The sequence below is a fragment of the Plasmodium brasilianum genome, chromosome 12 (genome assembly GCF_023973825.1).
Source record: "Plasmodium brasilianum strain Bolivian I chromosome 12, whole genome shotgun sequence".
Taxonomy (NCBI): Eukaryota; Apicomplexa; class Aconoidasida; order Haemosporida; family Plasmodiidae; genus Plasmodium; species Plasmodium brasilianum.
This window is the reverse complement of record NC_090125.1, coordinates 3,533,735-3,546,802: the sequence shown is the minus strand read 5'-3', so window position 1 is coordinate 3,546,802 and position 13,068 is coordinate 3,533,735. Positions and strand designations below refer to the sequence as shown.

The window sequence follows — 13,068 nt, the reverse complement described above, 5'->3', positions numbered from 1 at the left end:
TATCTTATAAATAAATAAATATATATATATATATAATTTGTCTTTTTATTCAGAAAACTTAGCACTTTTTTTTTTTTTTTTTTTTTTTTTTGTAGATAAAATATATTTTTATATATATTAACCTTTTATGACAAATTTATATATATATTAATACGTTTAAATATTTTTTTTTGTTTTATATCTATATATTTGTACTAATTTGTTTAAATTACATTTAACTGTATATCCAAATATTTAGAGAACTCAATTTTAATTAACATATTCGTTTTTGTTTGTAAAATTATACTTACAGTGTTAATCTGTGAAAAGATGTTAATAAGATTACAATGAAATTCATAACCAAAGATATAATTTTAAAGATAAAAAAATATGGTCTTCAATTATATTACATTATTACAAATTCTTCCGTTAATTTTTAGTTAAGCACTTTCTGCTATTTGTTTTTTTCTCAATTTTATATATGATCCATAATATATTAGTAAGAACAAAGGAATTTTTTTTTTTTCATTTATATTTTTTTATATATTTATAAACATCTGTTGTTAAGTTTCATTAAACGTTATTAGAATTTTATTAAAAAATATATTATCAAAAAAACATTACGGCAAAATATATTTTAATTATATATCCTTCATTAAATCGAAAGAAATTATAACAGTGTAAAAAGGATATCAAATTTTTAATTGTGTTGGAAATAGCACATAATTATTTCTTTTAATGAAGTTTTATTATCAGCAGAATAAATAAAACTTATTGATGGCTATTTTATTTATTAATGCTTCATGTACAATGTTAACATTCTTAAATATGACAAATAAATATATAAATGAAAATGTTTATACAAACTGAGTTAAATATTTTTTTTTTTTTTATATCGCTATAAAAATGTTTTACTGTGCTCCAAAATCAATTACATTTTAATAATGGAAACCTATGTAAAAATACACAGTTCTTATTTTACTCTATATAGGAAGGTCAAAAAAAGTTACGATTTTATGAAAAAATTAAATTGTCATTAAGAACTTAAAATTATCTTTAAAAAAATTATTATATATTACCAAAATATACATCAATTACATCGTTTCAGTACATCTTGTGTTTAATTATTCGATTTTATATATCTATATAAGATAATTCCCTCATTAATAAAATTTTTTAATTGTAGAAATATTCTAGGCTTTTATAAAACCATAACTATTCTGGATATATAATTCTTGTTAATTTAAAAAATTTAAACAAGGAATCCAAAAAAGTTCCAACTATAATTCATTCTTGGAATTTATAACTTGTTTTTATTTACTTCATGTATTCCAAAGTTCGGCAAAGCCCCTATTAACCTATCCACATGTATGTGTGTGTAGATTGGTATAAATGTAAAGAACACACCATTAATACTTTTATTATAATAAATAACAACATTTCCTTAGAGATTATTTATTCTTTCCAGTGCTCTTTTTTTTTCCCCCCCCTTTTTTATCAATATATTTCTTCACTCAGTATTTACTTCCATTTATCCATTACAACAAATATAAGAAATTATTTATTTAAATTTTAGACACATCATATATGTTGTTGCCAATATGTATAAATTATTTCGAGAATGCTAGTTCTCTCTTTATATAACTTAAAAATTATTAAACAAATGTTACGTTATCTCTTTTTATTTTTAATAATATTACAGCAATATTTTCCATAGTACAAAAAAAATGTGGAAAATATATACTTGGATAAAAAAACATTTAGGAAGAAATACAAAACATATTATTATATACATGTTAAAAAAGAAAAACTTCTTTATAAGTGTAATAATGATTATAATATGACGACAAGAATAATTCGTAGAAAAATAATAGATAACATATAAGTATTATAGGGAAAAAGATAAAATATTTGCTGATGGTAATAGTAACACAAATGATATATGGAAATTTCACGATAAATAAATAAGACAATTATACTATAAAATAAATACTACTCAATCATTAATAGGAAATTCCCGAAGAAGCATCCTTTTGCCATAAGTTGTACAAATTCAAGGTTTTGTATATTTATAATCGTGTAGTTCACAGGTGTTTGAGGGTATATAAAGAAATATACTAAAATTGAACAAATATACAATCAAATATATTAACCATATGAAAAAGAGATACCAGTAAAAATGAGCAAATACTAAGGGTTACCAATATATAAAATACATATATAAATATATAATATTTATATAATGTTTTATTACCACAAGATTATAATTTTCTAACAAAATTATTATCATATATGTAAAGTTGCACAATTTCCGAACATATATAATTCAATTTACTTTTTATTGTAACTGTTTGCTTTATTACTTTCTATTTATTTCTTCTTTTTTTTTTTTTTAAGTTTAAGAAAAAATCTCTTGGGAAAATAAATTCACAAAAATAATATGAAAATTAAGAACAAATAATAATTACATTTACATTAATGATTATAAAAAAACAATTTAAAATATTAAAATTAAATAAAAATAGAAGAATTAACTTGTACAACAATGATCCATTAAGTTAATGTAACACAGTAATAATTATATTTTCATTTTAAATTATTGTGTAATAGTATGCACAATTTTAATTTAATAATTTTAAGTAAAAATAAATAATAAATAATATATATTATTACTACTCTCAACTCAAATGAAAAAAAAACAAAAAATATTATGGAAATAATTATTATACATAAAGCAAAAATTAATTTTTTAATATTTTAAAAATATGTTCCATACTGTTTTTACGTCATTTTCGTACGTCCATGGGTAATTTTAATTAACGTTCCGGAGGTTAGTCCATTTTTTGTGAATATACCATTAGGTTTTTTCGTAAGTTTATCACAGATTGTCGAATGTTGTATAATGCAAAAGTACATAAATCATCTAGTTGTCTTTGATCATAATTATTAATGTCTAAATTTTTGCATCTAAATTGTTCTTCTACAAATGCTCTTACTTCATCCAAGGATGGAGATAATTTCTTCACATTACATATTTCTTTATAAATCTTCTTCTTTGCTTCATATATACCACATTTAATTGTATTATTCAATATAGTATCTGTCTCATCACCTAAATCTTGCCATAGAGATTTTTTTTTTCTTCTAAAATAATTATATCCAAGTGCACTTAAGGTTATTCCAAGTGTTGCTGCCACTATACCTACAATTCCATAAATTTCCTTTTTTTCCCTCTTTTCATTTAAATTTTTAAAAGGGGAATTTTTGAATATTAAATTACTTTTATTTCTTCTCTCATGGCATAAATATGATTCTAATAAAATAAGAACAAGTAAAAAATGGATAAAATAAAATACTTTTGTTACTCTCATTTACAATAAAAATTTTATGCAATAATGGTCTAATGTGCAAAATAAAAAACCCATATATACAACCCCGGGTATTTATTATATATATAAAAAAAAAAAAAAAATTTCCTGCCTGGGGAAACATCTGTATAATTTTTATAAGGTTCAAATATTAAAAAATAAATTCGTTATTTCTATTCCATTTGGTATTTTGTAGTAAACATTTTTCCATTTTTTTTTTTTTTTTATTATTATTATTTTATTTCATTCAATTTAATAATTTTCATATTTTACATGCATATTTTTCTAGTAAAGAAAAATACCCTTAATCTTTTATAATGAGTCTCAAATGTATTTTATATGCATTTATATAATAAACGCGCATTCTAACATGTTTAATGCTATAATTCTAATTTTTATGCATTGCTACTACTGAATTTACTAATAAAATGCATAGAAACTCATACGCATAAAACTTTGTTTATGTGTCTATCATTATATGGCGAATGGAGACCTCTCTCAAATACTTACATTTTACTCAGATAAAAACTAATTTAAGTGGTCTAAAAAAAAATTTTTTTTTTACATGCAAAAATAAGAGATTGCAAAGATGAATAAAAAACAATTTTTACGCAAAAAAAAATAAAAAAAATATATAAAAAAATTAATTATAATAATCAACGTAAAACAAAAAAAAACAAAAATATACACAATACATATGTATATATGTACAACCATTTCTAGGCTTCCTTTTGAAAGAATAAAATATTAATTCAACAGAATAATATGTAATAAATTTATAAAACGAATCATAAAATTAAAAAATAAGAAAATAATATTACATGCATAAAAAGAAGATTTTTTACATTTCACTATTTATAGAGAACAAATGAATATTTAAGGGAAAAAATGTCTTATTTATATTTTATTCTTGACGTATTGTTGGAACAAATTGTATTGTTTAGTAAATTTCATCACAAAAGTAAAAATTAGAAAGGGAAAAATACTTAATTATAACTTTTTCTTTTGCTTTATTAGACGCTGGATCCTGATATAACCTTTTGTAACAGATGTTTTTATAAAATTTTTTTCTTCATTTAATAATCAGAGATGTACATATTTTGACATACATACCTTATAACAACGCAACAATAGATGTGAAAATTTGCAGTTTTTAACTTATATGCAACTTTACCCTTTATTTGTTGTATTTATAGCAACTTAAAAAGCAATTCTTCAAAAATATGTCTTCAAACGTATTTTATATAATTCCAGAAATCAGATAACAAAATTAAGAAAAAAATTCGCTTTTGTTTATGGAATATTCAGTAATATTATTCAATTTTGCTTGTATAAATAGGAATTCATGCTTTTTTTTCTGTTTTTTCCATCATTTAAAATTTTTTTTATTCTTGAACTTACTATAATTTAATAAATATTAATGGGTTCACAAATAACAATTCAATATTCTTTAATAAAAAAAATAAAATTTACGGCGAGCTAAAGAAAATAATTTCATGTCTTCAATAATTTCACTCTATTACAAAAATACGCCAATTTTTATGACATAACCATAATGAATGAACTTGTATCTCAACTTTATAAAACTTTTAACTTAATAAAAGGAAAAAGTTTAAAAAAAAAGCATATATATATAAATATATACCTACTTTTATATACATACATACGTGTTTGGTTTCTAATTTATGACACAAACTAGCAGCTCGTATACATTATCTACAAATTTACTTTTTGCCATTCTTGTAAAATTTCATAACATTTTTATTTATAAATATGAATATTCATCCAATTTTTAAGGATTATTCTTTCCTTGTTAAACATCTTATATAATGTCAAATAAACCTTTTATGAAAACACATCCAAAACACACTATTATGATGTTTTGTTCCTTAATAAAGTTCTTTATTAAAGCATGAAAAGCTAATATATTTGAATAAATACTTACCTCGAAAATCAGATATATGTAAGTGCACATGTTTAAGTATATACTCACATATATATGGGGATGCAAAAACACCATAATAACCCATATCAGGTACATGTTCTAAGATACCAAAACAAGGAACTGTGAATCTACTAATACCTCGAACTGTCCAACTATCAAAGATTAACAAAATTAATAAGGCTTTAAAAAAAAACTTTTGTAGAGTATATATTTTTATTCATATATAAAATTTTTCATCCAATCACGAAAAATAAGAACAAATAAGCTTATTTTTTCTTAAATTTTGGATAGAATATATTTTTTTCTTCACAAATGGAAATATAATACATAGAGTAAATATTATTATTTACACGTGATTTTTAAAGCGGATACACACTGTAAAATGATGTTTATAATTTTAAAAATAAAAGTACAAAGCATTATTAACTATAATAGTTCTTATTCTTTCAAATATATAACATTATATTTAACATATTGAAAACTCTATTATTTTACATGATTAATCTTTATAGTTGCTTGTGATGCTAATAAAGGTATGAAATCTAACATATATGCTTTTATTTAGCACCCAACATATTTATTGAACCGTGTAGATTTCAATTTTTTCACTCTTAAGAATTTCATATGACATGTTATTAATATTCTAATAATTATACAATCCGATAAAACAAAAACATATTATAAAAAGCAAAAATTTATATATGTAGTAAATGTAGAGTACAAATTAAATAAATAATAATCAATAAAGATATTAACATTTATTTACTTATTGTCATATTATCAAACATGCCAAAACTGTGTATACCTATATATATATGTATAGAAGTATATATACTACCACAGAAACATAGATTAATATGAAAATTATTAATATTTCTTAAATATCACAAAAGGGTTACATGTTAATTTAAATATCTGTATAAAACTTAATCATTTATCTTTTAAAAGTCTTTTCTATAATCATATATAAATGATTCATAAAGATTAAATTTACTATATATGATTTATATACTAAGCAAAAGTCTATGCGAACGCTGTGAATAATCAAGTATATATATTTTTATTCATCAAATATATTTTTATTTTTATACACGTAAATTATTAATAATTTTTATTATAAAATCGATAAAATATTTTATTAAATATTTATATTTCATAACTTCGTATGCGAATTAATTTAACTACTTAACCAATGTGTCATATTTCATCTTTTAAATAATTTTTGTTTTCATTAATAGCACCTTAGAACAATTATAAAAGTTGCATTTGTGTGTATTCATATGACACTTAAAGAATAGCACTATTTTGTTAAATGAGAACAAAACAGTACTGATACTAGCCATTACTACAGTGGAAAATGAAATAACATTATAAAAACATCTTATCATAAAAAAATGTACATTTCTTTTATTAATTTTCTTTTATGCATATTATATATTTGAACTTTAAATTTATTATTTTTTTTTTTGTAATTTTTAATAATTGTTTGGTTTTGATTCCCTTCACACTTCGCTAAAGATAAAATTATTTTTTTAATATTCTATTTTTTTTTTTTTTTTCATCAGTACTCAAACAAAAATTGCTATTGTTCAATTCACACATTATATATATATATATATATATATATATATATGTATGTATATATTTATTTATTTAAATATTCTGATATTATATTTTTGCCTTTTAGCTTTTTTAGCATAGTAAGATTCATCGAAATTAAAACAAAAAAAAGAAGAAATAGCTGTGCGTGAATAACGCTTAATTTATAATTAAACATGTCTTTTATACATGCATCAAATTTTTTATTTTTTTTAATATTACAATAATTATTATTATTACTACCTTCAGAATTAATGCTTCTATTAAGTATTTCTTTTATTCTAAATTTTACTTTTGAAACAATATGATAATAAAAACACTGCCAAAACTCACACCGTTTTCAAGGATTATAATTGAAATTATAAATTAAGAATATCTATTTGCTGTTACAGCATATATACATATTTTTGTTTTAAAAAAAATTTTATTAATAATAAAACTTTATATTTACCATAAATAAAGAAAGCAAAAAATACCAATAACAAAACTTCAAAATTTATGTAATAATTATTTGTTATAAAATATTACGTATAATATATCTATGTCAGCATTTTAATATATGATTTTAGATGATTTTAACTTACAAGTAAAAATAATTATATCTAAATTTAATTTTTTTAATATTAAGCAGTTGTAATATGTTTTAGCATTTGATAACTTTATACTCTGAATAATCATAAAACAAAAAAAAAAATAAAAATAATCTTTTAATAGAAAAAAATTTAATTAATACCATTTTAATAGCACAGGACCACGTTTCACCTAAGTACTATATATATATAATATATAAAAAGTATTTGTTATATATATCTTAAACTGTTCTTTCTAAATACCCATTTTACCATTTATTCTCAAAAATTCTAAAAAAACAGTTAATTGTGTTCATTACGCAAAACAAATTTGAATTTAATTTCTGATAAAAATATTTCTTCTATAATACTAAGCTAAAACTGTTATTACAATCTTTTTAGTACACGTTTTTTTCCTCCTATGAAACAAAATATTTAACTAAAAACTGCACAAATAATATATATATATATATCTACATACTATCAACAATTTTTATATAATTAACGTAATAAAAATAATAATACCTTACTAAAATTATTAATATATTTTTTTGGAGGGTTTTATAAAAAGTATACATATACAAAATGTCTGACCCTAATTCTTTGCAATCTAACACTTTACCCGAATTTACTAATCAAATAAATAATTTAGTATCAACTGAAAATGCACAAGCAAACTCTAAGCTTTTATTTGTCCTGGCAACAACTCTTCTGGTTATTTACATAGGTTTAATGATCTCTGTTGTGGTAAGATATAAGATTTTCCATACATAGAATTAAATAATATTTTGATATTTTAATTTCTCTAAATAACTTATTAATTAAAAAAAAATATGTGTATATTTTTATTTTTATTTTAGCTTCCTGTTAAACAAGAAGAAGAATCAAAAAAAAAAGAAGAGAATTCTATATTACAGAAAGATGAAGAATATAATGGACCCTCACAGAACAATGATGAGGAATTAGAAAAAGTACCAGTAAAATGTCAAGAAGAAAATGCAGAGGAAAATGAAGATAGTTATTAATGAGGGTCTCCTATCCGTAAATGGTGAAGATAAGGCTGTTTAATTTGATGAAATATATATTAACCCACGAGTATCAGTTTTTACGCAAACCCTTTCAAATGGTAATATATAAAAGTGATTGTTGCTATTTTGTTTATTTAATTATCCATTAAAATAAACTTATTTGTAAAACTTGTGTACAGTTCTCAGTGTTAATGATTATATCCTAATTGAAAAAGTTGCGAATAAATTATAAATCTTACCCCAAGTCAATTAACATGCTTATTATATTCCATAAGTGTAATTATTGTTATACATTTTTTTAAATTATTAACACATAAACAATATATTCATGAAAAATATTCGGAATGCAAGGTAAAATATTGACGCCTTTTTATATTTTACATAATTTAATATTTAATGTTAGAAAAAACGAATCCTTGTTTTGTGATATTCATTTAAATGGTTTAAATTTTATGATATATTCTTAATTTTTTTCAAAAAATATTTTTAACAATTTCGTTTACATAAATCCTTTACATTTCCCCCTTTTTTATATGAAACAAGCTTAATATTATTAATAAATATTTGAACTTGTAAACACTAATTCTTTAATTATTGTGTATCCCAGGTGTTCAGTTATAATTCCATTACATTTGCAAGAAAACTTCTAAATAATTTGCTTATTTTTTTATTTTCCGGGAACGTTATTTCTTATAACAAAGCTGCTTTTTTTAAAAACTTTATTTTAAAATTCATTCATTTAACAAAACATTATATAACTTACACCATGAAATTTTCCAGTTTCCAATTAACTTATATTTTTTTATGACTTTTCTTACATTAACTGTAATTTTGTTATATATAAAATTATCGAAATGTTGAAGTCAAAATTTTTACCCATACATAATGTTTTCCATTAATTTTACTTAAATGAAAAAAGAGCTATTCAAAAATTTTTAATGTTTCAAAAATGTTATACCTGCCCCTCTGATATTAAATATTTTAATACAACACTAGTATAATTTTAACCCTTAAAAAGGAAACAGTTCACGTTATATATTTCACATAATAACGTCCAGTTTTTATTATTCATTCTTCTGTAGTTAAAATAATATTAATTTTCGTGAATGTATTAAATATATCACCATATTCATGAGAAAAATTCTTTTTAAGAATTGCATTATCGCCTTGCTCTTATGTGTAAAGATAAGCATAACAAAGGAGTGTATGTTTATTTCTTTCAATTTATGTTATTTTTGAAATCCTTCATAATATGTTATTTCATTTTCCGCTTTTATTATATCCTTTTTTATTTATTTCTCTACCGAATAAAAATGTTTCCATTCTTTTTTCATTTATATATTTTTATTACAAACATAGTGAAAATTTTTACCCTCAATTTTTTTGAAGGTTTTCATTGGTTAAACAATTTATTTCACTCACCTTATACACTATTTATCTTGCGTATTTTAAATTTTTTAATGAAACGGTCTTCGTTGCTCATAAAATCTTTTGTAGTTCTTTTCTAAGTCTACTTAAAAATTTGCTTTAAAAAATCATCATTTTGCTTTATAATAAGTAAAAAAATTGTTAAAAATATTTTTTTTATATGTTTTTTAAAAATATATATAAAAAATAAATATAAATTTTTATCGCAATCTTTAAAATGTTTACATCCAAATTTTTTTTTTCATGATATATCGTTTGCTTTATATATATATATATATGTTTACATGTGCATAAACGGGACTATGATAACACAATAATCATACAATTTACGTTAACCTTAAAAAATTTACTCAATATTACAATTTTTCTTTTATTTTTTTGTAGCTTCTTAAACCTGCGGAATATATACAATAAAAATGTAGACAGTATAGCTCATTAACGTACCTCTAAAATTTATATATATATATATATATATATTTTTTAATAATAGAAACTACAGAATTTTATTTATCATACTATATAATAATGTTACATTGTATTAATGCACTATTTAGATTTCATAAATATAGGTAAAAAATAAATTTTAGTTTGAACTTCTGTTTGTAAAATGTTACTTTTTCAATGAAGGTATTCATATATTATGATTAATTAAATCACATACATATGTGAATTAATATATCATCTTTATTATACACGTAAAAATAAAGTATTACTTCTAAAATACTCACAAAAATATATAAAAATAAAACTTTATAAATACTAAATACAGAAAACATACATTCCCCACATTCGAAATGACATTCTTGGAAAAAACTTTTAAATAACTTTTTATTATATTACATTTTATTCTAACTATAACAGAATACTCTTATCACATGTATTTTATTCCTTAAAAGAATTATATAAATGCTTATTGTTATATTATGATATATTTGTGAACTACTTAAAGATCCAACAAAAGATGTAAAATTTAAATTATACAATTAAAGACGGAAAATTCTAACAGGGAAAATTTTTAAAAAGCTAAGAAATCGGTAAAGGAACAAATTATAAAAAAGGGAAAAAATAAAAAAATGTTACTTTAATTGTCTTTACAAATATAAAAAAAGATAAAAAATAATTTCATTATATTTCTACGGATTGCGATTAAAAAAAATTACAAAACATAATTTAAAATAAACATAATATAAATGATATACACAGTATATACTTCTTCTATTCTTATTTTTTGTATAAATCCTGAAATATGTCTGTATAGTACTTTTATTCAAGCATTTCTTCGGCAGTCTTTAATATATTTTCAGAGTCTAGTAATATACCCTTATATATAGGTAATTGGACTTCTTCGTAATTACCTAAAATTCCATGGCATAGATCTCTATTTAAAAGGAGTTTAACCATATTAAAGATAACAGTAATAATGTGAAGTCTTATAAGTATAAAATTTAAAATTGGTTCTATATCATCATACGATTTCATACGTGGTAAATATTGATCAACACTGTTATAAAGTTTACAGAATATTTTATAAAACTCTGAGTTATGCTGCAAAAATTCTATGAAAACAACATTTTCATTCAAGATACTTGAAACACCAAAAAATTCAACATAATTTAATATCTCATTATTCTTATATTTACTAAATAATGGTTTAATTAAGTGTAAACAATAACTTAGGGAATAATGCATAGTTGTAAGGATAATTTCATCCCTTTCTAATTTTTCTTTGTTTAAAGGAAACAAAGAATGAATTTGTTTTAAATCATCCACAATATGAGATTTTTTAATATTTAAAGAGAATATAATTATATTCATATATGTAATGTCCATATTTAAGTTAAAAATAATTTTTCTTAAACAATTTAGTTGTTCCTCTGTAACTTCCATAAGTTCTTTACTCTTTTTAAAATCATCTAAAATAGATTTAAGTTTATTATTATTTTCTTTTATTGAAAAAAATTTTGATTCATAAAAATTGAAAATATCATTTTCTTCATTATTTGAATATAATCCATAACTATAGGAAGCAACCGTTTCTAAATTTAAATCTGAAAATTGTGATTTAAGAAAGCTCAAAATATTACTATTGCATACAATAAAATTAATATTTCGAACTTTATAAAAAAAGAGAATTTTTTCAATAGTTAAATTACCCACTTTTACTTCTTTTAAAATATTACTTAATGGAATATGGATGAAATCATCAAAGAATAAAGTGCCACATAATTCTTCTTTGCTCACATTTTTTAAATTTTTCAGACTAACTCCAAAAGGTTTATCAATATTTTCAAAATCAATTTTTTTACCCTTGTATATTGGATATTCCCTGTTCAATTTAGAAATATTTTCTTCACCACTTATACCTACGTTAAAATATCGAACTATTAATGTAAAGTCCAAATCATAATTCATTGCGGTACTTTCTGTAATTATTCGTTGAAACTCTTCTCCATCTTCATCATTTATTTTGATATCTTGTACATATGACAAATATTTTGTCATCATTGTAATACCATAAGCTTCACTCTCAGGTGTTTTTATTTCTTCTTTCCTCCCTATGCTTTCTTGAAGCTTTTTCTGATGTCTTCTTTTACTTTTTACTTCTATTTCTTTTTCTCTGATTTTTCTGCGTGTGCTATATGGTAAACAATCAGAATCATTTTTATCAATTTCTTTAACTTCTTCTAAGTCCTCAAATTCTACGTATGTATCACTTTCTACGTATCCACCTACTGCCCCCAAATTCTCCATTTCTTCATCCTCATAACCTTCTATATATCCCTTCGATGTTCCTAATTCCTCCAATTCTACTTCTTCATCTCTTCCTGTATATTCCTCCACTGCTTCAGTTTCCTTAAGTTCATCATCTTTTTCCATCCCTTCATATTCCACTTTTCCTTGTTCAACATCTATAGACAAAACCCTTAAAACATTTGTAAGTGTTTCTTCATTATAATCATTTTCCTCATCATCTGATTTTAACTCAGGTTCTAATTGTTTTTCCGCTAAAAATATCTTTTTTATACTTTTGTTTATTTTGCAATATTTATAAATACATAATAAGGCTATTGTTAGCTTGTATAAATATCTCATTTTTTAAAATTATAGGAAAATTAAATAATATTTTAATATTAATAACAACTTAAATATTA

General features: G+C 21.4%; 3 protein-coding genes across 3 annotated transcripts; 1 reads left to right on the top strand and 2 right to left on the bottom strand.

Annotated features, from left to right (window-relative positions):
* Positions 1-2,810: 2,810 nt before the first annotated feature.
* MKS88_004715 (early transcribed membrane protein) lies at positions 2,811-3,350 on the bottom strand (the record flags this gene model as incomplete). Its single annotated transcript, XM_067217914.1, has 1 exon — positions 2,811-3,350. The coding sequence occupies one exon, from the start codon at positions 3,348-3,350 to the stop codon at positions 2,811-2,813; it is 540 nt and encodes a 179-aa protein (XP_067072295.1).
* A 4,695-nt stretch (positions 3,351-8,045) lies between these two features.
* Positions 8,046-8,485, top strand: MKS88_004714 (uncharacterized protein; the record flags this gene model as incomplete). Its single annotated transcript, XM_067217913.1, has 2 exons — positions 8,046-8,207; positions 8,321-8,485. The coding sequence occupies 2 exons, from the start codon at positions 8,046-8,048 to the stop codon at positions 8,483-8,485; spliced, it is 327 nt and encodes a 108-aa protein (XP_067072294.1).
* A 2,694-nt stretch (positions 8,486-11,179) lies between these two features.
* Positions 11,180-13,009, bottom strand: MKS88_004713 (KELT protein; the record flags this gene model as incomplete). The annotated part of the gene is made up of 1 exon (XM_067217912.1): positions 11,180-13,009. One exon carries the CDS (start codon positions 13,007-13,009, stop codon positions 11,180-11,182), a length of 1,830 nt encoding a protein of 609 aa, XP_067072293.1.
* Between the last annotated feature and the right edge of the window lie 59 nt (positions 13,010-13,068).